Source organism: Myotis nattereri (genome assembly GCF_964212035.1).
Source record: "Myotis nattereri genome assembly, chromosome: 1".
Classification (NCBI taxonomy): Eukaryota; Metazoa; Chordata; class Mammalia; order Chiroptera; family Vespertilionidae; genus Myotis; species Myotis nattereri.
The window spans coordinates 30961912-30987118 of record NC_138075.1 but is presented as its reverse complement, the minus strand read 5'-3'; the positions used below and the strand labels follow the sequence as shown (position 1 = coordinate 30987118).

Genomic DNA, 25207 nt, shown 5'->3' with positions numbered 1-25207 from the left:
ATCTCCACGTGAAAGCCAGGACTAGCGAGTGGCTCCTGGCATCCCTTCTCAGTTCTTCCGTTTGGGAGAGGCGGACTGTGATTCTGGCTGCCTCCCTGCCTCCGCAGTTACATTAGGATTCAAGAGCAAATGCTCCGGAACCCCTCTGAGAGGCCTGAAGGAAATTAGATCAGACCTTCGAAGTTAGCCCTTGGTAGACGATAACGTTTGGCACACAGGACCCAGAAGCTTCTGGTGCCTGCTGGCGTAGCTCAGCCTCTGCGTGCCTTTGGCCGGCATGAGCGGGCTGATAAAAATGCTTGCAGGATAATAATGCTTGCAGCTTCTGCAGAGATCTCTTTGCAACACCTCCGTCAGTTTGACGTATTATTGTGAATAATATGGAGACTAGACCTTTCTCATTCTTCCCGTTTATCCTTTCTTAGGAGGCCTTGGGAAAAGGGGTTGTAAGCAGAATTAGAATTTTTGTCTTCAACATAAAATGGAGCGGAGATGCGGGCTATTTGAAAAGACAGTAGGAGGGAAGAACAGACAGTTTGTAGACATGTTCCATAATAGAAGGCGAAACTGGAGTAAATGTGTCCCAAGGAGAATTGAGGCTGGCAGAATTATTATTCAAATAAAGCAGGATAACATCAAAAAAATTAAAAGGCGTGCTCTTTCTTTTTGATTTAGAAGTGTGTGTGCACGTGTGTGCATGTGCTGGTTGGTGCTTGAAATCAAAGGTGTTTAGTTTTCTCTCTCTCTCTCTCTCTCTCTCTCTCTCTCTCTCTCTCTCTCTCTCTGGAGGCCCAAGGAATGTATCTGAGTGGGCCCATCCATTCCTCTCTAATCTAAGCAGCCACCAAGGCCTGGTGGCCTGCATTGCAATGTGTTCATTGCAGGAAAAAAAATACAGTTCAGCTTTAACGTGTCCATGCCACAGACAGACGGAAATCCTGGCTCTAAAACAATACTGACATCTGAATGAGTGAGCGTATCAGGAATGCCTGAATGACACCAGGGAATGTTGGAGCAAAATTCACTTTTGACATGAGTTGAGATGGCTGTTATTTCCTCTGATGTCGAGTTGACCATGTGGAGGTCGGGAGAATAGAATGTCATGTTCTTTCACGGGAGCCATGCTGTGAGCAACTCTATCCAAACAGAATGTCAAACCTCTCAGCTGGAGACCCAGGAGGACTGACCCTGTGCCAAGGGTGAGGACAGGAGGTGATTACAGCTTACCAGGCAAAGAGAACAATCTGCCCAAGAAGTTCAGGGAGCCTTATTTAGGCCCTTCCACAAAGCTTAACGCTTCCCCCTCTATTTCTGTCCTTGCAGAAGTGCGTACTGTGCTGCCTCCGTAGCCTCCCTGACCAACATCATCACTCCAGACCTCTTTGCAGGCACTGCTGAATGGATAGCAAGGTGAGAGAAGCTGGGATTTGTCCTGGCCCCTTAGACAGCAGGTGGTCAAAGGACTTCTGAAAACTAAAGGCAATGAAAAAAGACTGGAAGGAAGAGTAAAATTGCAAGAGATCCATTAGGGTTGTAGCATTGTGCATTTTAAAATCACTTTAAAAGTTTCCTTTTCCCCCAGATTTCTTTGATGTTGTATTCCAGTTTCGATTGGCAAAGATCAAAACCTTGGTTAGACAGTAATGGTGGGAGTTCAAATGGGTTTATCCGGTTGGAAAGCAATTTGGTAATATCTCACGCTGATGACCTAGTGGTTCCACTCCCGCAGGAACTCTCACTCAGATGCACGAAAGAGACAAACATAGGTCTTGTTTATAACAGCAAAAAGCTGGAAACAGGTTAAATGGTCGTAAGTACGAGATGGGGAAGTAATTTTTGTACAGGCACATTGGAATATAATATAGCCGTCAAAATGAATGAACGAGAGCTGCATGTATCAGTGTGGACGAATCTCAAAAACTGTTGAGTAAAAAAGGGGGGAGGATGTTAAAACATGCCAATCAGGATATTTACTTAAAATTTTAAAATATGCAAAACAATTCTATATTGTTTATGGGGAGAATCACATGCAATAATGTAAAAACATGCATGGGAGCCCTGGCCGGTGTGGCTCAGTTGGTTGGGCGTCGTTCCACGCATTTGAAAGGTTGCCAGTTTGATTCCCGGTCAGGGCACATGCCTGGGTTGAGGGCTCCCGGGTAGGGGGCTTGCAGGAGGCAGCTGATCAAAATTTCGCTCTCACATCGATGTTCCTCTATCCCTCCCCCTTCCTCTCTAAAAAAAAATAAATTTAAAAATCTTTTTAAAAAGTTATTAAAAAAAACCCCACATGCATGGGAAAGTTAAACAGCAAATTCAGGATAGTGGTTACATTTGGGGAGAGAGTAAAGGAAATGAGGTCAGGGAGGTCTACACATCTCCACGGAAGACTTCAACTGTATCGAATTGTTTATTTCTTTAAAATATTTTTTTAAAACCCTGAAATGTACATGGGTAAATTAAAGGTAGGTATTAGATACACATATGTTCCATATATTATTTCCTATACTTCCCTGGATGCTTCAAATATTTCATCATTAAAAAATAGAAAACAAACCCCAGCCAGTTTGGCTCAGTGCCTGTGGACTGAAGGGTCTTGGTTGATTCTGGTCAAGGGCACATGCCTAGATGCAAGGGGCGTGCAGGAGGCAACTGACCAATGATTCTCTCTCATCATTGATGTTTCTATCTCTCCTTCTCCCTTCCTCTCTGAAATCAATAAAAATATATTTAAAAAAAAAGAAAACACAAGGTATAGTAGATACATATGTATATTATAGAAAGATATCCAAACTGTATGTTTTTTTAATATTTCTATTTTTATCAAAGTAATACTCATTACTATGAAAATATAATTTATAGCTAAATCAGATGATGTACTATGATACTATTTATTTTTTTTGTAAAACTTTTATTTTCTTAGAATGAATCATTACTTCTTTTTAAAAATGTATGTATCATGAATTCATCCCCCCAAATTACTCTCAGTGCAGTCAAGATAATGTATCCATTCCCGTGTGTGTGTGTGTGTGTGTGTGTACGTGTGCATGTGTGCGCACGTGTGTGTTTTCGTTTTCCCACCTGGAGCCCTCTGCCCTCCTGCTTCTGTCTGGACAGATTGCTCTCAGCTTGCACACAGCGGGCATCCACCAGCTTCGTTTCAGCATGAAATTCACTTGACTCCTCTCCTTGTTGAAGCCCTGTCCTCCTTTCCCTTGGTTTACTAACTCATGTTAACGAAGCACATACTCCAATGAATCTTCCAAAAGAGCAATTGGTGACACATTTTGTAAAAGTTTTAAATTAAATTTATTGGGGTGACATTGGTTATGGTGATACATTTTTTAAAATAAATATTTTTATTGATTTCAGAGTGGAAGGGAGAGGGAGAGATAGAAACATCAATGATGGGAGGGAATCATTGATTGGCTGCCTCCTGCACATCCCTCACTGGGGAATGAGCTCGCAACCCAGGCATGTGCCCTGACCGGGATTCAAACTGTGACTTCCTGATTCATAGGCTGATGCTCAACCACTGAGCCACACCAGCCAGGCGATGATACATGTTGTAAGATTTTACATATATCTATTCTAGTCTCACATTTGATTAGTAGTTTATTTGGTTAGATATTTCTAAATTGAAAATTATAAATTGTATTCCTTCAGAATTTTTGTTCCATTATCTTCTGGCTCTCAGTGTCATTGGTAAAAAAGTTGATAATAATAATAGCCAACATTTACTGAGGGCTTGGTATGTAATACTCAATAGTGGAGTAGTTTAGGGATTGAGAGTATAGGCTTTTGAGTTAGAGTGCCTGGGTTTGGTTATTTTTATACTTTCTGTTGCTCAGTTGGAATTTTTTATTCATTACAAGTATATTTTTCTTCACTTCACTGAAATAAATATATAATTATAATACCTGCTTCAAAATACTTCTCTGGTAATTTTAATATCAGGGTATCTTTGAGTAAGTATGTCATATTTTCCTGATTCTACATATGTCAAGTACTTCTATAACCTTTGAAATGACTGTGTGGTATTCTGTTGTACAGATGCACCAGGGTTTAAGTAATTAGTCCCTTACTGTTGAGCTCCTGTGCTGACGCTAATATTTTATGGTTATGAATGGGAATATAGTAAACATTCTTATAATCTGAACTTTGGAAACACTCTTATTTTATAGGATTAATTACTAGAAATGACCCTGTATTTCTGGGCCAAAGATTATGCATGTTTTAATGCCTAGAAAATATACTCTTAATATATAGTCTAACCTCAAATTATAATAATAGTAATAATAATAAATGAGTAATTTGGATACATAAGAAACCATAAATTAAAAAATAAGTTATTGTGGCCCTAACTGGTTTGGCTCAGTGGCTAGAGCATCGGCCTGTGGACCGAAGGGGCTTGGGTTTGATTCTGGTCAAGGGCATGTACCTTGGCTGCAAGCTCCTCCCTAGCCCAGGCCCTGGTTCGGGCTCGTGCAGGAGGCAGCCAATCGATGTGTTTCTCTCAGATCAACATTTCTCTCTATCTTTTCCTCTCTCTTCCACTCTCTTTAAAAATCAATGGAAAAATATCCTTGGGTGAGGATTTTTAAAAAATAATAAAAACAATAAAAAGAAAAAAATAAGTTATTTTGGGTAGTATAAAGGCATACATGTTTACTATAGAAACTCTTGAAAATACAGAAAAATAGGAAAAATATTAGCAATAGAGCTGTACTAAAAGATAACCAGAATTAGCAATTATTTTTCAATGTTATAACTTTTTTCCAAAAAGCAATGCTTTGAGGTGCTGTGTTTGTTACATAAGTAGACTATTTCTGAGTTTCCTTTTTTTGGTGGTGGTAAGGAGAGGCATTTCCAGAAGTTAATTAGTGACATCTTTCTTTTCATGGTTGTGGTTTATGCCTTAATGTGAGTGAACACCTTCTTTGCCTCCCAGGGTCCTACATTTGTGCCCATCCATTCAGCTCGGCCTCTCATTGGTTGACACTGACCCCTTAATCTCCTTTCTCAATCTTCTCCCAGGTGTCAGAATTGGGAAGGTGGCATTGGTGGGGTGCCAGGGATGGAAGCCCATGGAGGCTACACTTTCTGTGGCCTGGCCGCACTGGTCATCCTCAAGAAGGAACGTTCCTTAAACTTGAAGAACTTATTGGTAAGTGTCTATTGATCCATCTTCCTCCCAGGCCCCAGGCCCCAGTGATGTGACCACTCAGACAGGCTTGTGGGAAGGCCTGGCTCTGGGAGGGCGGATAGCTCCGGCCTTGAGCTCGTGAACCAGAAGTGCTGTAAAGCAAGTATGTCAAACTCGCGGCCCAAGGGCCGCATTCCTCATTTATTTGGCCTTTTGAGTTTGACATGCTTGCTGTAAAGCTTTAGATAGAGTTGCTAGAGCGCTCACGCTGCTCTGAGGAAGTGGAAGGAGTGGACAGCTGCTCTCAGTTTCATCTCCCTTCTGCCTACCCACCCGTCTTCCTGCTCTGAACTTTCTACCTGGTGCGTTAGGCCAACTCCAGCGTTTTCTTGAGTCCCTCAGACATCTGGGATGAGCCAGAGTACCTTCCCCAGACTTCCAAGAAAAATGTAGCTTCAGTCTCTTAAAATTAGGGGTTATCATGAGTCTTAGAGTATCCCACGAGAAGAATTTATGAGAAGCTTTGAGGCATCTCGAAGCCAAGCTTTTATTACCTACCATGCTATGTGCACACTCAGTCACCAAATTTAAATTTGCTGGGCAGAGCTGGGTAATGGCATTGAGCAGGCGGCCCACACATTTGTGTCTGGACTCCAAACTCCTGACCAGTATTCAGAATGAACTCAGAAAACCGTCAGCTTCAAGGAGCCACTAGATTATAGTTCAATTATCATTGGAGACCTTGTGCACAAACACACACACCCACCGCCACCCAGGAGATGTCTTGGGGAAGCGTCTACTCTCTGATCATGACCTTACACAAACCGCTGTGATTGACAGTCATCTTTTCTCCCCAAGTTCGTATGTCAGGCTCCTATCGTGGGAGTTGTCGTGAGACCCATCGAGAGCTTTCTGGAGACTCTCTGTCATACTCTGTAGGGAGATGACCGGCAGCTTTTTGTCTTCCTCTGTAGGAACCTCCTAAAGCATACTCTTCGAAGGCTGTTAAAGGCTTGAAGGTTCATACTGAAATGGCCAACTTTGTGCACTAGACTCTGAAATCCACTAAAATCTGATGACTAATGGCGCATGAAACATAGACCCTCCATCTCCCAGGCAGAAGTAAAGAATAGAATTAGCAAATGCCTCAGCTACAGATATTCTAGATTTGGGCCCTGTCCTCTACCACTTCCTGGCCGTGTGGCCTTGGGAAACTTGTCTAATCTGTTTCAGCTTCAGCTCCCCTCCCCCTCTCTATAAGGGAGAGATAATAGTTCCTTGAGGGTTAAAGGAGTGAACATATATGAACAGGCTGGCACCTAGTGGGTGCTCAGTAAATGTTAGTGTCCTTCTTACCAAACTACTCCCCCCCCCCCGCCCCGCCCCATTTACTTTGGGAGAACTAGGCTGTCTATCTGAAGGGTTTTATATAGTTAATAGAATGAACCCATGGCTTGGACACTGGAAAAAATTTTAGTCTGGCTTAAAAACACTTAATCTGTGGGGTAAGTAAGATGAAGACTGGACTTCCCATGAGAGTGCCAGTTATCTCTTTTCTTCATTAAATGGCATCATCCCTAAAGCACTGGTTTATTTAAGACAACCAGGGATATACTAGTGCCTCCATCTGCAGTGTAATTTACTTATTTGTTTTTTTGGTCTTTTTTTTAAGAACTTGGGATTGTGGCTTCCTGAGTGGGTGTTGCCTTAAACAGGGATATCATCTAAACTCTACAACCATTAACATTAACTTAAAGGAGGACTGGAATCCCGCCCCCCCCCCCCCCCACGTCCCCCTTCCCTCCCACACGCACTTTCTTTTTTTTTTTATAATATATTTTTATTGATTTTAGAGAGGAAGGGAGAGGGATAGAAACATCAATGATGAGAGAGAATCATTGATAGGCTGCCTCCTGCATGCCCCCTACTGGGGATCAAGCCCGCAACCCAGGCATGTGCCCTTGACTGGAATCGAACCTGGGAACCTTCGGTTCGCAGGCCGACGCTCTATCCAGTGAGCCAAACCGGCTAGGGCCACACACACACTTTCTGCAAGCGTTCTGTGTGGCTGCTTTCAGGAACTCAGCCTAGTAGGAATCTAGGTGCAGGGAAATACCCTACTCTGCACCGTTCAGTTACCATGGCAGCTGTGGAAGCCCTGGCTGGTGGCTGCAACCGGCTTGCAGGGCGGGGAGGGAAATGGAAATGCCATTATCTGCTCAGCCAGTTGGTCCTGCTCGTTCCTAGGGCCCCAACCTGTGACTATCTTGATCTTAGTAGTGGCGTGTTTAGAAAGCTTGGAGATAAGCGAGGAATGGTAATATCATGTGACCACTGAGTGGCATCAGGAGCCATTTCACAGGTCCAAAGTAAAAGATTTTCTTCTGCCAGCCAACCAGGTTCCCTGGAGAGAGGCTAGACTGGACACAGCCGTCATCAGCCATCAGAGCCATAATCGGCCGTTGGGACTAATGGCTTCTGCCTTTATTCTTGCGAGGGACTTGCTTAGAGACCTGGGGTGAATTTCCTCAGGAGCCAAGTAAAAGTCAGGAGCAGTTTGAGATCATCGGATGGGATGTAGCACAAAATTCCATTTTTCTGCTTTTAATAAACTTCCCTGAGCAGAGGACGCGATTAGAAATGAGTTCCTGGTGGTCTTGCCTTCAGTGTCCTAGCGAAGCCCCATTTAAGAGACATGTGCAGATCTCCTTTCCAGCCAGCGTGGCCTTTTCATCCCCTCAGCACCGGAACCCATTTGAGCCTGGAAAAAGGCGGCTCATTGTGTTAGGCTCGAGCAGAGACCCATGCTGGCTGCCTCGAAAGGGTGGGCTGAAGTGCTCCACTTGAGGTCTGAGGTCTGAGGGGAAAGAGGTAAGAAGCCACAGCACCAGAGCTGTGGGCACCAGGAAGCCAAGAGACGGGCGCCCTCCCTCCCCGATCGGCCTCTGGGGCTGGTCTTGCTGGACTCGGTGTCTCCGTTAGCTGACGGGTGCCCTCCCTCCCCAATCGGCCTCTGGGGCTGGTCTTGCTGGACTCGGTGTCTCCGTTAGCTGACGGCCGCCTCTCCCTCCCCGATCGGCCTCTGGGGCTGGTCTTGCTGGACTCTGTGTCTCCGTGAGCTGACAGCGGCCTCTCCCTCCCCGATCGGCCTCTGGGGCTGGTCTTGCTGGACTCTGTGTCTCCGTGAGCTGACAGCGGCCTCTCCCTCCCCGATCGGCCTCTGGGGCTGGTCTTGCTGGACTCGGTGTCTCCGTTAGCTGACAGCGGCCTCTCCCTCCCCGATCGGCCTCTGGGGCTGGTCTTGCTGGACTCGGTGTCTCCGTTAGCTGACAGCCGCCTCTCCCTTTTTGTCTCTTTCTCAGCAATGGGTGACGAGCCGGCAGATGCGGTTTGAAGGTGGGTTTCAGGGCCGCTGCAACAAGCTGGTGGACGGCTGCTACTCCTTCTGGCAGGCGGGGCTGCTCCCCCTCCTGCACCGCGCCCTGCACGCCCAAGGTGAGCCGAGCTGCTGGCGAGGGCGAGGTGGTGGCCTGGGCGGCTCACCAAGCCACAGAGCCAGCGTGCATTTCCGAGGGGCTGAAATAGCTCTGTCTCTCCTGGATGTTGAGTTCCCACCCAGTCTGGGACCTCGTCTCAGGCATGCACGTGCAGACTCGGGTAGGAATTGGCTCCAGTGGTTAGGGGGTCATGGCTGCTTCACACTGGCTGTGCCTAGAGGAGGTGGGTGCCTGTCCTGGGTTCCAAGGTGACTGCCACCTCAGCTGGGTGTGAAGCCACAGTTTCCAGTGCAGTGCTCTGTACCCGTCACATGAGAACCGAAAACCCATGCTGCGCCCATGGCAACTGCATAAAGGGGCAGAGAGCCAGAACACACAGAGAAAAGACCCGCCGTGTCTGTCTGGCTGCATCCTTGCCACCTCAGAAACGTATTTTAAAATGTTGGAGAGCCCGGCCAGTGTGGCTCAATGGTTGAGCGTTGACCTATGAACCAGGAGATCACGGTTCAATTCCCGGTCAGGGCACATGCCTCGGTTGCGGGCTCAATCCTCAGTGGGGGACGTGCAGGAGGCAGCCGATCCATGATTCTCTCTCATCATTGATGTTTCTATCTCGCTCTCCCTCTCCCTTCCTCTCTGAAATAAAATAATAATAATAATAATAATAATAATAATAATAAAAGTAAAAAAATAAAATGTTGAAGAATCTGAAACACAGGTTTGTCCCACCGGCACTGCTGGAGTGGAGGGACCCGTGTCCTTCTGTGGCGTCTCCACTGGGCGTGCAAAACCAAAGCAGTTAGACAGCAAGCAGGCCTCTGGGAGCCTCCCCTGATTACCTCCTGAAATCTCAGCCGCCTGCTGACTCCTGAATTATCTCCCCGACTATTTTGTGTGAGAACAGGGTGTCCCTGAGGAAGCAGTGGGAGAGGGGAGGCGTGGCTCTCTGCTGGGTGCCGATCTGTTCTTGGAGTGAGGTCCCTTGGCCCAGGGGAAGCTTTTCTTTGGACTTGGTGGCTGGTCAATCAATTGCTCAGCCGGAGAAGATGAGATTCTTTCCTACTGCCTGCCCCCACCCCTAACGCACACGTACACATGTTTCTCCTTGTTTGGCTGTTCTTTCGGAGCCCCTTTAGTTTCCTAATTTCACTTGCGTTGCGGCACTTTTGAGACTGAATTGAAGTAAGCGGGGGCTCTGTCCTGTCCTCCCATTCGCTCTGTCTCGGTCTGTCCTGAGATGCTTGGCCTGGGGCCCCTGGGCTTCCGGTCTCAGGGCCGTAGACCTACCAATCCCCTGACTCTGGCCTGACCACTACAGTGTGTGTGTGTGTGTGTGGGGGGGGCGGTGGGGGGTCGAGGGGGTGGGGGGGGGTGGGCGCAGGGGGCGAGTTGGGAATTCGCCTAGAGTCCAAAAATAACACGGGGTTTTAGTGAACTCTTTATTGGAACTGGTGAGACCGAGCCCCTGCTAAAACCGTCAGCCTTGCACAAACCTGTGCCTGGCAGGGGTGAGACGCAGTCGCTCCTGCAGTTGCCAGGAAAATGCGGAGAGAGCTGTAACAGGAGCACCACGTGCCAAAGTCTTCAAGGGGGGCTCGGCTGACATTTTGTTTACTGTAGCACCAGCTCTGGAGGACTAGTCACATCCAAAGCTTTGCCCGTGGAAAGGTTGCCTGGGAATCTTGGTGCTTCCAGCTTTCTTCATGCCTGGGAGAAGGCCCATGTAACAGTGGGCTTGGGCCAGGCAGGGTCTGGGAAGAGGGAAGTGTTTTGAACGGTGGGCCAAATGCTGACGTTGGGAGTCAAAAGGAGTTGCAGTGGGGAAACTTATTTAGAATAGACTGTGATCAGAACTAGGTTTAGAGCATTCTGCATGTAACTCCAGTTTCCGTGTAGAGCTGACTGCAGACAATTCATGAGAGGGATCTGGGTTGTGAAATGGCAGGTGATGTTTGTTTTCTTTCTTTTTTTATTTTTATTTTCCAATTTTTCTACAGTGACTTTGTATTTCTTATATAAAGAAACCCAACAGAAGTTATTTTACAAAAGAAGGGAAATTACATAAACAAAGCAAGTAGCAAGGTGGGAAACATATTTGTGACAAACAATGAAGGGCTCATTTCTTTAATTTGAGAAAGTCATCTGCGTCAACAGGGAACAGCGAAACAACCCAGGTGAAAAACAGGCACAGGCTCTGAACAGGCAGGTTCAGAACGGACAGAGGACAGAGAAAGAACTCACGGACTCGGGCACCAGTGTGGTGGGAGGGGTGGGTGGAGGCAGGAGGGGGAAAGGGGGGTGGTAAATGGTGATGGAAAAAAAGTTAAAAAAAGAAAAAGAAGAACTGCTATTATTATTACTTCTACAACTGCTGCTGCTGCTGGCAGCTGAGCCTCACCAAGCACTCACCATACGCCAGGGACTGAGCTGAGTCTTTCACCTAGATTTCCTCGTTTGACCCTCAAAACAACCTTTTGCAATAGGTGCTATTGTTATTCCCATTTTACAGATGAGGAAACAGTACATTGAGGGTAAATCCCTGATTGACACCTACGAAGGTGTCAGAGCTCTGCTCAGTAACCACCACGGATGGCCATTAATCACACGAAAAGGCAAAGGTGATAAAGAACTGCAAACAGAAACAGTGGGACACTATTCGTTTTTGCTATCGGATTGACAGATTAGAAACCTTGATACTCTCTATAGGGGAAAGTGTGGAAAATGCACGTTTGTACTATTAGTTGGGGTGGAAATGCGTGCATCGTTTTTTGGAGGATGGTTTGGAGGCATCTGTTTAAATTATTTGAACCCTGCAAGTGCACTGTCAGGAATTTACCTGCAGTGATATGAGCAAAGGATGTGTACTGAAGTGGAGTTTTAATAGAAAACAACCCACTGCCCAACAAAAGGTCAGCCGTTAAATAAATTATGATCCCTCCATGCAGTGCTGCATACAATGATGTGGAAAGCTCTCCAGGACACAGCCCCAAGTGCGAAAGGCCAGGCCTGGAGCAGTCCGTGTGCACACAGGCCGGCATCCACACAGCCTTTCCTAGACTCGGGCACAAAGCCCCTTTAACAGTGGGGGCCTCTGGGAGAGGGGAGGAAACGGGGGTGGGCGGGGGCGGGGGGGTAGAGTGGGGGAGGGTGGCACTTCCTTCTTAAATTTGCTCTCTGTACTATACTCTGCCCTCCCCCTCCCCCTCCGTTTGTTTTTTGTTTTTTTATTGTGTGCATTGCTACTTTTAGTAGATGAATAAATACACGTTTAAAAGGCGGTGATCCTATTGCTAACTAAAAAGATAAACAGGGATCGACATAGGTCAGCACATGAAGCCAAGCCGGACCCTGACTCTGCTAGTGGCCGTCAGTGGTTCCTGGGGGTGGATACCTAATGCGTCTAGAAGACAGTGTTTGAGTAGAAGCATGAGTTATTAGTTTTTTAAAAATATCAGATGCTGACTAAATTAGTCAATTATTTGGAATTGGTGGAGGAATAAGAAAGCAGCAGGCCTGTGAGTTTCTGTCCGGATTGGTTCCTCGTTGCTTGTTTGTTCTTGGGGACATGCCCCGGGCCCGTGTTTGGCCACCTGTGAAATTGAGCTGCATGTGGCCGCACCTGTCACTTACTGTTTGGAGGAACTTTTCATTTCTTAGATAAAAGGAACCTTTGGAATGCAAAATGGCATGATAAGGAGGATCTGTAATTTCAGGGAGAGGCATGAAGGATTTAAAAGCTGACTCCAGTGCACAGTGTCACCCTGTAATCATATCTCCCTTCATCTCACGATGATTCCGTGTGCGGTGTGCAAATTCAAGTTCTCTGGAAGCTGCTTGTCGAGGTTATGAACTTGGAGCTCTTAGACTTCAGTCGTGTGGGAGGTAACCGAAGCACTCTGTAATCTGTCCAACAGTAAACATAGCATTTTCTTTTCAGATTCTAATTTTTGTGATAGGTTATTATTTACCTTATAATAACAGCCTTATATTTCTTATAGGATATGAAATAAAGGTATATTTTATACAGATGCTTAATGCTATTATCCTAAAGTTTAATAAATATGCATTTTAAAATAATAGCTTTCTTGAGACATAATTCACATGCCATACAATTCACCCATTTAAAGCACACAATTTAATGGTTTTTAGTGTATATATAGAGTTGTGCAGCCATCACCATAATCAGTGTTAGAGTTTTTATCACCCCTCCCCCCGAGAATCCCTGTACCCATTAAATATGCTTCTTTAAAGAAGAAATTACAAAGGCAAAATCAACAGTGTGATTACAGCATATGTGTAATATGTATATATATATATATATTTTTCTTTCTTTCTTTCTTTCAAACCCATGTAACCAAACAAAAGGGGAAATATGTGTAGCATATGATACAGGCAAAGGATAAATATAATGGAAAGCTAGATTGGTAAAATAGATTCTTGGACCTCAGAAGACAAAGGACCAACAGACACTCTCAAAAAGAAACACAACTAGTAAATAAAAGCCATGGGACAATTTCACTCTAGTTAGTAATCAAAGGCATGTAAATCAAAACAAATGATCAGGTACTGTTTCTTTTTAACATCTTAAATACTGAGAATTTTTTAAGTAATCAATGCTGGAGGTAGTACAGGAGCATCTTAAATTTTGCTGGTGGCTATATAAAATTTTAAAGCAGTTTATCAGTATCTATTAAAAGCCTTAAAAATGTTATTCCCTTTACCTGAATAATTCCACTCCTGTGAATCTGTTGGAAGAAAGTAATTCTAACACAGAGAAGCCTCACAAAGATGTGCATTGCAGCATTTTTTAGTAATTTTGCAAGGAACTGGAAAACATTGGAAATAAGGAAAAGGAGATAAGGTGAAGTCTCTTCATAGATGTCTGTATCTTCTACAAAGTCAGCTGTGCTCATAGGTGGGGAAAGAAGAAAGAGGGGAGTAATTAAAGTAGGGCGAGGGATTCAGTGAGCGTGCGCTACGCTGAGCGAGCCTGAGGGGGGCCTCGGAGCTCTCTCCTGCTGCTGGGCTCAGTTCCTATGTGCCTCTTCAGAGTGAGCATCTCAGGGGCCGAGCATGACGCAGGTGTTGAAGATGGATGGTGTTTGTACATGACCCTCAAATGTCCACTGCACCACATTGAGTGCTCAAACCAGGAAACAGTGATCACTTTCCAGCTGCCCCATCTCTTCCTCGCTCATTTCAGAAATTTGAAAACATGTATATGTGTGTGTGTGTGTGTGTGTGTGTGTGTGTGTGTGTGTATAATACAGTATACATATATATGTCCCACAATTAAATATTTTGCTTACACACTCTCTCTCATATACTGCATTTACTGTATTGCAGTATATAACATTGACAAATTTTTATCATAGAAGATTCTATGCTCATATATATGAAAGTTTTGGCCCACTGTCTATATTAATACAGTTACCTTGTGCATCCACTTAATGAAATGCTATATAGCTCTTCAGAATGATGGTTATTGAAGATTATGTAGTAGAACAGGAAAGTTTATATCTATAGTGTTAAATGAAAAACTTAAGATATAATCTATAGAAGTAAAAGGCTAATATGCTAAGTGTCCGACCAGTCGTTATGATGTGCACTGACCACCGAGGGGCAGACGCTCAATGCAGGAGCTGCCAAGCTGCACTGACTTGGCAGCAGCGGTTCTCGGGTGACGCACCCCAAAACCTGAGAGGAAGAATCATGATTCCTCACAGGGTCATGCGATTCCACCTTCGGCCGTGGGTTATGTTGTTGGGGCACTGTTGACCCTGAATCTGGTTTACTGCCCGCTTGCATTTGTACCATGTATGACAGCAACTTTGCAGAGCGCCCTCTCGCACTCCGAGACCCTCGGGAGATGTTGGAGAGCCAATTTCAGCCCCGATCCCCGCAGGCCAGGCTGAGGGACCCCACCTGCTGCCGGAGAGACCCCTCTCACTCTGCAGATGCTGGGGAGGGACCGTGGGGGGTTGGCTCCAGGGCGTATCCGGCCGGTCTCACCCAGTCCCGCCCCGCCGGCCACCTTCTAATTAATTTCTTTTCAATGTGCAGGAATCCATGCACCGGGTCGCTGGTAGTATAATAACTATATAGAAAATTGCTTAGAAACAAAGAAAAAATGGCTTTCAATTGCCAGTTACAGATTGGTTGCTATCTTTGAAGCCCAGCTATCAAAGTATAGAATTGACCAAGGACTTAATGAACATCCTTATATGTGCATTTTTTAAGCTGTTTTTACTTTATATTTTTTATCCTCGCTTGAGGACATTTTTCACTGATTTTAGAGAGAGCGAGAACAATGTGAGAGAGAAACATCGATCGGTTGCCTCCCACATGCACCCCAACCGGCCACAACATGTTGGTGCTCGGGTTGGTGCCCAACCTACCGAGCCATGCTGGCCAGGGCCTATATGTGTATTTTTTAAAAAATCAACCCCATGTAGATGTTTCCACCCGCACCTATCTCTCGGTGATTTGTCCCTCCTCCCCACCTGATGACCATGTGGCCCACAGAATTCTCTGGTCATACTGATAGAACTTTAGAGTGAAGAAGCGCAGTGCTTTAGTATTATTACCACAATTGCCCATTTCTCCTCGGGCTGCCCTGTTACATGATACAGGAGGGCAGTTCCTAGCAACGCTTCTCAGGAATGTTTTTGAGCCAAGAGTAAAGTTGGAGAATTCCCTTTGGAGATAGGTTAAATTCAGGCTTAGAAAAGTAGAACATGCAGACATTATCACTCCTGTTGTGGCCCCACCCCGTAACAAAGAAACAGAATTTCCGGAGGATGAGGCCCAGAAACCAGGATTTTAAAGGGATTCCCAGGTGATTGTAATGTGCAGCCAAGGTTGAGAACCACTGAGCTAGAGGAAGTGCCTTCAAAGCGCAGACTGAGGAGGAGTGGGCAAGTCAGGAGCAGTAACAGGTCAGCCTGGAAAGCCGAGCTCGCAGCTGGGCCATGTCTGCCACGGATGTGGCTGAAGATGGTCGTCCTAGGTAGTGGGTGACTTGCAGCAAAGCAAAGCCACTCTGTGCTGCTGCTCTGGGACTCGTGTCAAGGTCCAGGGGGAGGAACGTGTTATGGGACTTGGGTGAAGATACCAAGTGTCCCGAGACTGTAATTTCAACAGTAGTCCAAGAAGAATCGAGGGAAACCTTGACTGTTCCCATTGGGTAATAAAACGTGAAGAAGTGATGGGTTCTGTGGCCGGGCCACACTGACCCTGTGCCTTCCTGCAGGTGACCCCGCCCTCAGCATGAGCCACTGGATGTTCCATCAGCAGGCGCTGCAGGAGTACATCCTCATGTGCTGCCAGTGCCCCGCGGGGGGCCTTCTGGACAAGCCTGGCAAGTGAGTGCCTGCCCTCCGGGAGGCGGGCTGGGGAGGGGGCAGCGGTGTGGACCTCAGGCCTCCTCAGAGCCAGACGGCAGAGGTGCCCACCTTCAAAAGCCCGGGTTCCCTTTCCATCCAGCTGCTGGTGTGGCATGGGGAGAAGCACCCCAACTCCGGGGCCTCCTTTGAGTGCCGTCAATCCTGGCACCTCCCCTGCCCACCCTCCCCCCCAGTTTACATGCACTTCCCTCTCCAGACAGGCAAACAAGATCGCTGGGTTGGTAGCTTTTCTTTCTTCTTCTTTTTCTCTTTTAACCAAACTGATTTAAATAGAATAGGATACAGAATTTTAAAACCCTGGAGTATCGTAAACAGATATAATCACAACTATTACAGAATAGCTTTGGGCGCCAAATAAAAGAAAAAGGGAAATCAAATAAGATCTGTTCCCTTTGCTTCTCACCTGCCAAATGTGCTCTCCCCCCGCCCCCCCCCCCCCCCCCCCCACACACACACCCCTGCTGCTGTTAGCATCCAGGGGAAGGCCCAGCTGAAGGCCGGCCCTCAGCAATTGATTGTGAAAAATTTGGCCTGTTTCTAGACATTTTGGTGTTTTTGTTTGTTTTTTGAGAAATATATTAACTCAGCACCAGCACTGCCCAGAGGACCCCTTTCTGGAAGGCAGCGGGAGGGACTGGCTCTAGGATGACAGCGCCTGTGCCTGGCAGGGCTGAGGATGGGCTTTCAAAGGGCCACTGGGGAAGCTGGGCTTCCTGGAGCTGCTGAGGAGGGCAGGGCGGGACTGCCTGGCCTCAGAGCCTGTGGTCGCTTTGTTAAAGGCTGTGCTGTGGGGTGGGGGTGGGGCCGTGGGGAGCGGAGGGGCACCTGCTCAGAGCTGCCCTGTCCTTGCAGGTCACGGGACTTCTACCACACCTGCTACTGCCTGAGCGGCCTGTCCATAGCCCAGCACTTTGGCAGTGGAGCCATGCTGCACGACGTGGTCCTGGGTGTGCCTGAGAACGCTCTGGTAAGGCACCCCCTCTCCACAGGGCCCCCAGGACGGCCGACCCAGAGAGCAACCACGCTCCTGCTTGCAGAACTGGCTCTGCCTGTCTCCTGTGCGGAGGCCGGTGGGTGGCGGCCACCACCCTCCGGTGCTGACAGCCCATTGGGGAGGACGTGGCTGTGGAGGAAACACACCTGGAGGCAAACTCGAGGTTCTAGGTGGGGGCTCCAATCTGCGCCAGTTTTGTGCCTCTATCCCAGAGTCTAGGTAGGACCTGGACTGTTTATCACTAGTTTCCTCTCCGAGGAGCTTCTCAGAGGCAGGGGGTTCTGCCCCGGCCCTCACTGTGTGGCTGGCGGTGTTTCCTGAGCTCTCGGCTGCGTGCCGTCTCCCGGGGAAGCCGTCCCAGCCCACCAGCTGGGAATGAGATCGCCCAGAATGCTCTGCCACCCGCCTTGTGCTGGTCACAGTGTGTTTCATGTGCTTTTGTCTGCTGCCCTCAAACTGTCAGCCGCATGCGGGCAGATGCTCACCACCACAGCCAGCCCTGGAGCAGCCTGGTCGCAGGATTGTCAGATGTTTCCAACAGAAGCAGCACAAATGGCCAGTAGATGGATGAAATCAGAGTGACAGCCACTAGCTTTTTCAAGTCTTAACATTTTCCCATATTTGCCTCCTATGCAACCCTCTTCCATTTTTCTTCCTTCCTCCTTCTCAGCGTAACCCAGTCCTAAATTTGACCTTTATCGTGCCTGCAGGTGTTTTTGTGCTGTTACTTCAAATGTATGATGCCATAAATAATGTAGAGAGAGTTGTCTTGTATGTTTTCAGACTTTTATAATAGTACTAGAGGCCCTGTGCATGAATTCATGCACGGGTGGGGTCCCTTGGCCTGGCCGGCAGTCGGGGCTGATTGGGATTGTCTCACCCAGTCCCTATTAGGGTGATCAGAGCTGGCCGGCTGGAGTGGGGAGGTTGGCTGGCTGGATTGGGGCCGGTCAGGGCCTGGATTGGGGCCAGTCAGGGCCGACTGGCATTGGGGGGAGGGGCAATCAGGGCTGGCTGTGGCGGGGGGGAGGGGGGGCTGCAGGAGGTTGGCCCACCCCAAGAGGTTGGCTGTGGGAGTGCACTGACCACCAGGGGGCAGCTCCTGTGTTGAGTGTCTGCCCCCTGGTGGTCAGTGTGCATCATAGCGACCAGTCGACCCATCGTTTGGTCACTTAGGCTTTTATCTATATAGATCTACTGAGCCACTTCCTCTGCATTGCTTTTCGCACTGACCTTTAGTTATGCTGTTGAGTTTTTCTGTGTTCATATGTGTTGCTCTAGTTTAATCATTTTAATGATCTTCCCCTGTGTACATGTATCCCAACGTATTTTCCTAGTCTCCTGTTGGTTGACATCGAGTTGGTTACGGTTTCTGCAATGACAGTGTTACAGTGGACATTGTGATGTCAGAGTTTTTCTAGAGAGACTTGCTGGGGTGAAGAAAATCCACACCCCACCTTCACGGAGGGCAGTGGGTCCCCCCACGTGCCTGTTTTACACTCACAGGGCACTGAGCCGCCCCACAGCCAGCTCTTCCTCTCTGCCAGTTTGATAGTTTCGTTTTGCATTTCCTTGGTTACCAGTGAGGTTGAACATCCTTTCAAATGTTATGTCTCTTTTTGTTATGTCTTCTGTGAACTGCCTGCCAGCTCATATCCTTTGCTCATTCTTTCCTTCCTGATTTGTAACTTTAACTGTTTACCCTTTCTTACATATTTGTAGGAGTTCTCTCATGCATGTCAGTATGTTCCTGACACTGATCCTGTGTCAGTGGTGTGTGTGTGGCGAATCTCTTCCAGTTCGTGACTTGCCTGTTCACTTTGTTTTTGGTGTTTTGTGTTGAATAGATGACTTAAATTTTAAAGGGAACAATTTTATTTGCCTTTTTGGTTTTTGAGGTTTCTTTTTTGGGGGGTGGGGGTGGTAGGTGGTTACCTAAGAAATTTTTTCCAATGCTGAGGTCATAAATATATTTCCTTCTAGACAGTTTAAACTTTTGCTTTTCCCATCTAGATTTTTAATTCTCTTGGGATTCATTTCTGTCTGTGGTGAGGGTTGGAGATGTTATCTTTTTTCCATATGGATAACCGATTGACCAGCACCATTTATTGAAGTTCATAACCTTTCCTACTGATGCGCATTATGTGTGTCATATGCTCAATTTCTGTATATGAGGTGACTGTTTCTGGACACTGTTCGGCTCCTTTGGTCTGTTTGTCTATCTGCACTGTCTTAAGCAAATCTTAAATGCAGGTAGGCACATCACATACACCTTGTTCCTTTTCTTTAAAGTTGTCTTGGCTATTTTTTCATTTTAGCTTCTTCCTGTGAATATAGAATCAGCTTCTCAAATTCCACAAAAAACATCTAATGGAATTTTTATTGGCATTGCACTGAATTTAAGATTAATGGGAGAACATGACGTCTCAATATTAAGGCTTCCTGTTGGTGAACATAACCATATCCTGCAATATCTTTTATTATTTTCTCCATAGAGAACTAGCATATCTCCTGTTAGATATATGTCTAAGAAATTTATAGTTTTTGTATCTATTGTGACCGGAATATTTTTTCCCCATTATATTTTGTAATTGGTTGTTACTAATGTATAGAAATGCTATTGATATTGATATTTTAATTTTGTATCCAGCAACCTTGCTAACCTTTCTTAATAGTTGTAATAGTTTATCTATAGAATCTTTTGTATTTCCTATTTAGAGAGTAATGTCATCTTCAAATAGGTTTTGCCTTTTCCTTTCTGATTCTTAAGAATTTTATTTCTTGTTCTTGCCTTCTGGTGTTGGCTACGACCCCTCGAGGGAGTTTACTGGAGGTAGTAACAGAGGCTGTTCCTGTCTCGCTTCTGACTGTACTGGGAGGGTTTCTCTAATTTCACTAGTAAGCGGGATGCTTGCTGTGGGGTTTTGATAGTAGTAAATACTTCGTATCAGGTTCAGGATGTCCCTCTCTATTCCTGGTTTGCTAGGTTGTTTTTGTTCCTTAGTGTTACATTTTATTGAGTGCTTTTTCTGCACCTGTTTTTTCTCCTTTAATCCAATATGATATGCTTACTTAATAAATATTCTGATGTTAATCTTACATTCTCAGGTAAGCCCTTCTTAGTCATAGTGGTGTATGAGTATGTGTGTATGTTTGTTTAATACATACACAGTTTGCTGATGTTTTTTGGCTAGTATTTTTATTTAGGACTTTTTGCATGTATGTTAATAAACTTGATCTAAATTTTTGTTTTGTTGTTGTTTTCCAGTTTGTTTCAGGATAATATTTTAGCCTCATAAAATTAGATGGGTATCTCTCCCCAACCCCTTTCTTCAGTCTTTGAAAAAGTTGGTATAGGTTAGAGATTTTCTGTTTCTTCTAGGTTTGATAACACTTGCCTGAGAAACCATCTAGTTCTGTATTTTGGGAGGTGAGGTGAGGTGAGGAATGATGGTAGCAGAATAAGCTTGTTATTATAGATTTATTTCATATAGGTTTTATTTTTTTAAAAATATATTTTATTGATTTTTTACAGAGAAGAAGGGAGAGGGATAGAGAGTTAGAAACATCGATGAGAGAGAAGCATCGATCAGTTTCCTCCTGCACACCCCCTATTGGGGATGTGCCTGTAACCAAGGTATATGCCCTTGACCGGAATTGAACCTGGGACCCTTCAGTTCCCAGGCCAACACTTTATTCAGTGAACCAAACTGGCTAGGGCTCATATAGGTTTTAAATAAATTCTTAGGTTGGTTTTGAAAATTTATTTTTTATAAATGTATTCACTTTATCTGAAGTTTTATACATTTGACATGAACTTGCTCATAGTATTCTCTTACAAGTTGTAAAATCTCTCCTGCAATTATGACCCCTTCTTCATTCTCTCAGAGTGGAAGAAAGTCCTTAATACTGACCGAGGCTTGTGCCCTGTCACCAGACCTAAAGTTTCTGTGATGTAGTAGAATACAAAAGTATTTAAATACTAGAGGCCCAGTGCACAAAATTCGTGTGGCGGGGGGGCGGGGGGGGGGGAGGGAGGGGTCCCTCAGCCCAGCCTGCACGCTCTCCAGTTGGGGAACCCCTGTGGGATAGGGCCTAAACTGGCAGTTGGACATCCCTCTCGCAATCTGGGACTGCTGGCTTCTAACTGCTCATCTGCCTGCCTGCCTGATTGCCCCTAACCAACTCCGCCTGCCTGCCTGATCACCCCTGATTGCTCCCCTGCTGGCCTGGTTGCCTCCAACTGCTCTCCCCTGCCAGCCTGATCTCGCCCCCAGCTGCCCTCCCCTGCTGGCCTGATCTCACCCCAACTACCCTCTCCTGCCTGCCTGATTTCACCCCCAACTGCCCCCTCCTGCTGGCCTGATCACCCCTAACTACCTCTGCCTCGGCCCCCACCGCCATGGCTTTGTTCGGAAGGAAGTTGGACGTCCAGAAGATGTCTGGTTGACCCGGTCTGATTAGCATATTACCCTTTTATTAGTATAGATTATATAGGATAGGATTGCTTAAATTGTGTGTGGGGGGGGGGGAGGGGGAGGAAGCCTTTTTCAGCAGGAGAAGATGCTCTTAGCAGACAAAAATACATAATCCCTATATCTGGACTGATAGCCAGCCATATGCACTATATTGCCAAATCGGTTATTAAAAAATTGAACCGCTTTCTTACACCTTACACCCAACAGCTGTTGCCCTTAAAAGCCCTCCTCAGCCCCCACCTTAGGTTCTGCCTTTGCAGTTCACCCAGATTTGGTTCTGATTGGTCGGTTTCTATGCCAGTCAGCATCTCAGGGCCTGATCCACAGCTGTGGCAGCTGTGGATCGGGCCTCTGTTTCTCTGCAGCGGCTGCTGATCAGGCCCTACCCCTCTCTCTCTCAGGGCCTCACCAGCAGCCACTGCAGCTGTGGATCAGGCCCTGCCTCTCTCTCTCTGGGCCTGATCTGCAGCTGCCATGGCAGCGGTGAGGTTGTTAGGCCTCGGGCCCAGCCCCTGGCCAGAGGCTAACGACCTCACCCATTTTTCTAGGTGGTGTACCTAAAATATCCTTATCTTGAGTTGCACATACTGTAACTCAAAATTACAAACAAATTTTCAAAAAGTAAGTTTGGAGTAATATTGTGTATATGATTTCCCCCACTTAATATTTATAAGCAGTTGCCCATATCATTAAATATTTGAAAGCATGTTTCTTACTGGCTATATAATATTCCTTTGTGTCCCATGTACCATGAAATGTTTTTATCAGTACCCTGTTGTTGAACATTGGCTTTGTGTGATAAATCTCTGTGTGTATCTCTGATGATTACTCATGATACATTTAAAAAAATTTTTTTTTATTGATTTAGAGAGAGAGGGGAAGGAAGAGGGAGAGAGAGAAACATGGATGTGAGAGAGAAACATCAATCAGTTGCCTCCCACATGCACCCTGAACAGGGACCAAACACACAACCTGGGCATGTGCCCTTACCAGGAATCAAACTGGCAACCCTTTGGTGCATGGGATGACACTCAGCCAACCGCCACGCACGGCCGGCGCCTTATGCTAAATTCTTACAAGTGCATTTAATGGGTCAGATTTTCAAGGACGATTAATTAGCATCCGTTCTTCTCTTTGCAGCAGCCCACTCACCCCGTGTACAACATTGGACCAGACAAGGTGATCCAGGCCACCATGCACTTCCTGCAGAAGCCGGTCCCAGGCTTTGAGGAGCGTGAGGATGAGACCACAGCAGAGCCTTCCACCGACTAGAGGACACAGCGTCCCGAGTCTCCGTGTTCACCGCGGTCCGTGCTCACCTGTGCAGACCAAGGTTTATACGTCTCGGTGACACTGCGTTCTGTGCCGCACAAGCCTTGGCCACTCTGGAGCTGTGATGGCCCTTCTTTGTCAGCCAGAACAAAACCAGTGGCTCTGGGTTTGGAGAACACAGTGGCATGATTAAAAAAAAAATTCTTTTCACTCCGGACAAACCAAAAGTCTATCAGCACATGCAGCATATAAACCAATTTGGGCCTAGCTAGGGTTGGTTGGGGAACAGTGCATGCTGGGAAGCAGCCCCTCCCTACCAGCTCTCCAGCCTGGACAGTCCTATTGAAATGAATGACGTCCATGAGTATTAGAGCATCGACTGCTGCGATTCCCACTGGCACGCACCATGAAGTCGCCAGGAAGGTGCCCTCCCATGGGTGAATAAATCTGCTCCATGCCAAGGGAGGGGCTTTGGGTCCCACCAAAATGAATTTTCCAGAAAAACAAGCCCAAGGCTCTTTCCTCCCTCCCTGTCATTTGCCATGGAAAACAGTGGGGTCCCTCCTCCACACTGGAGAACTGAGCCACACCTCTCTGGAAGGCCACGCTTGGTGCTTGGTGCTTGGTGCACGGGCAGGATTTGCTTCCGCCCTGGTGTGGGAAACCAATTATGAGTGGAAAATGAACCTCTAATTCAACTCTGTGCCAGAGGAAGCAGCCCCGGGGCCCATGCCCTCACGCCACCCCATCATGCACCACGAAAAACCCTTCTGATGGCCTCAAGTCAGCGCCTGCAGTCCATGGCCATTCTGCGCGTCTCCACCTCTCTTCCCACCGGAGCCCCAGCCCACCCTCCTCAAAGACAGTGCTGTCTTCTCTCATCCAAAGGATTAACCCTACTAAGTCCTTCACCTTAATTTCTGACTCAGGATTTCTCCGCATCCTGCCCACTCCAGGCTCAGAGAAATAAAATCAAGTGCTGGACAAGCCGACTGCTGCTGAGGCAGTCGCCGCGTAAACCTGGTGTGTTCAGCCCCTGCTGCTCACACGGAACCCTTTCTTGGTCAGTGGGGTGTCGAGTTGGGTCATCTGTCCAGTGCTGCGGTCACAGCAAGCTCCAGGTCGCCGTGGGCTTTCCTGTAGGCAGCCACGGGCGGTGGGCAGATGAGGCTCTTCTAAAAAAACTGACCACTTGCTGCCTCTGATTCCCTATTGCTTTGGCATATTGGACTATGTATTACCTCCTGGAAGTAATAAAAGAATAACATTTTCTCTGCGGTCTCTCATTTGTGACTGGTACCAGGAAAATGCCTTCAGGATGCTGTGTTAGAAGGCTGCTCTCGAGCATGTCTCCCCGTGAGGGAGATTCCACACCACGTGCGTTAGTGATCGCAAACAGGTCCGACGTGGGTCCCGCCCTCGTGTGCCTTCTCCAGTGGAGGACGCAGGGCCTAACCAGGAGTGGGGAAAGCTCTTTCCCAGGTTCCCTGGAGCAGTGCGGTTCGCCCAGACTCTGCACACTGCGTTTCATGGTCTGTCTGGGTGTCTGTCTTCTTGACCTGACTCTAAGCAGGGACTGTGCTCCTGAGTCCGAAAGCGGGGAATGACCAGAAGGGGGAGCTCTCAGGCCCTACGTGGAGCACAAAGTGCAAGGGGGAAACTAAGAGCCCGTCCCAACTTCCTTCCCCTTCATAAAAGAGCTTTCTCCTTGTGTAGCCAACTTGACTTGCAGATGGCTCACTGTGGTCGCATGCACAGGATTGCAATTCCTTGCTGTTTCCCAATAAACCCATTTTGCTGTTTACAGTCAGAGCCCCAAGGTATTCTGAGATTAATTGCAGTAATAATTGGAGTGGTGAAGACAAAAGGGACTGCTCAGTCTGAGCTGGCTTTATACCAAAGAGCGAGGATTTGAGCTGGATCCCAAGAGGTAGGTAAAGTTTGGCCAAGTACAGAAGAGCAGGTCATTTACTAGTATTCTTATCTCAGAATAAGCATCTTACTGGCCTACCCATAAGACTCCCTTTCTGCTCCCAGTTGAGTCTGGAGGGTTTCCTGACTTGAACAGCATTCAAAATGGGTCCTTGAGGTTCAATTCTCAGATTTATCATGTGGATCCTTAAGTAGAAGGCACTTGCATAGCACTCAAGGTAGGTTATCCCAAAGAAATATTTCCCCCATCAATAAAGAAATATAAAACCATTACAGATCTCTATATCCTGATGAGCCTCACTTCCCTCTTGGATCCATCTCAGAACCACGTTAAGTGCTGTGTAAGTTGGGAAGCCTGTCAGATCCTACTGGGAACAGAAGGGGAGCCTCATGGATAAGCCAGTGCAAACTGCCCTGAGATAACAATACAGGACCAGTCAGCAGTATCCCTATACTGCTTTCTCTCTCTCTCTCTCTCTCTC

The 25207-nt window shown here is 46.7% G+C and overlaps 1 protein-coding gene across 1 annotated transcript in view; it reads left to right on the top strand.

The window, feature by feature from the left end:
- LOC308516717 (protein farnesyltransferase subunit beta) overlaps positions 1–24075 on the top strand; it is a 62396-nt gene extending 38321 nt beyond the window's left edge. The window contains exons 7-12 of the mRNA XM_081087776.1: positions 1324–1410; positions 5038–5167; positions 8509–8641; positions 15896–16007; positions 16902–17016; positions 22662–24075. Coding sequence (XP_080943902.1) covers positions 1324–1410; positions 5038–5167; positions 8509–8641; positions 15896–16007; positions 16902–17016; positions 22662–22793 — 709 coding nt within the window. The 3' untranslated portion in view covers positions 22794–24075. The remainder of the gene's footprint in view (positions 1–1323; positions 1411–5037; positions 5168–8508; positions 8642–15895; positions 16008–16901; positions 17017–22661) is intronic.
- Positions 24076–25207: the final 1132 nt, after the last annotated feature.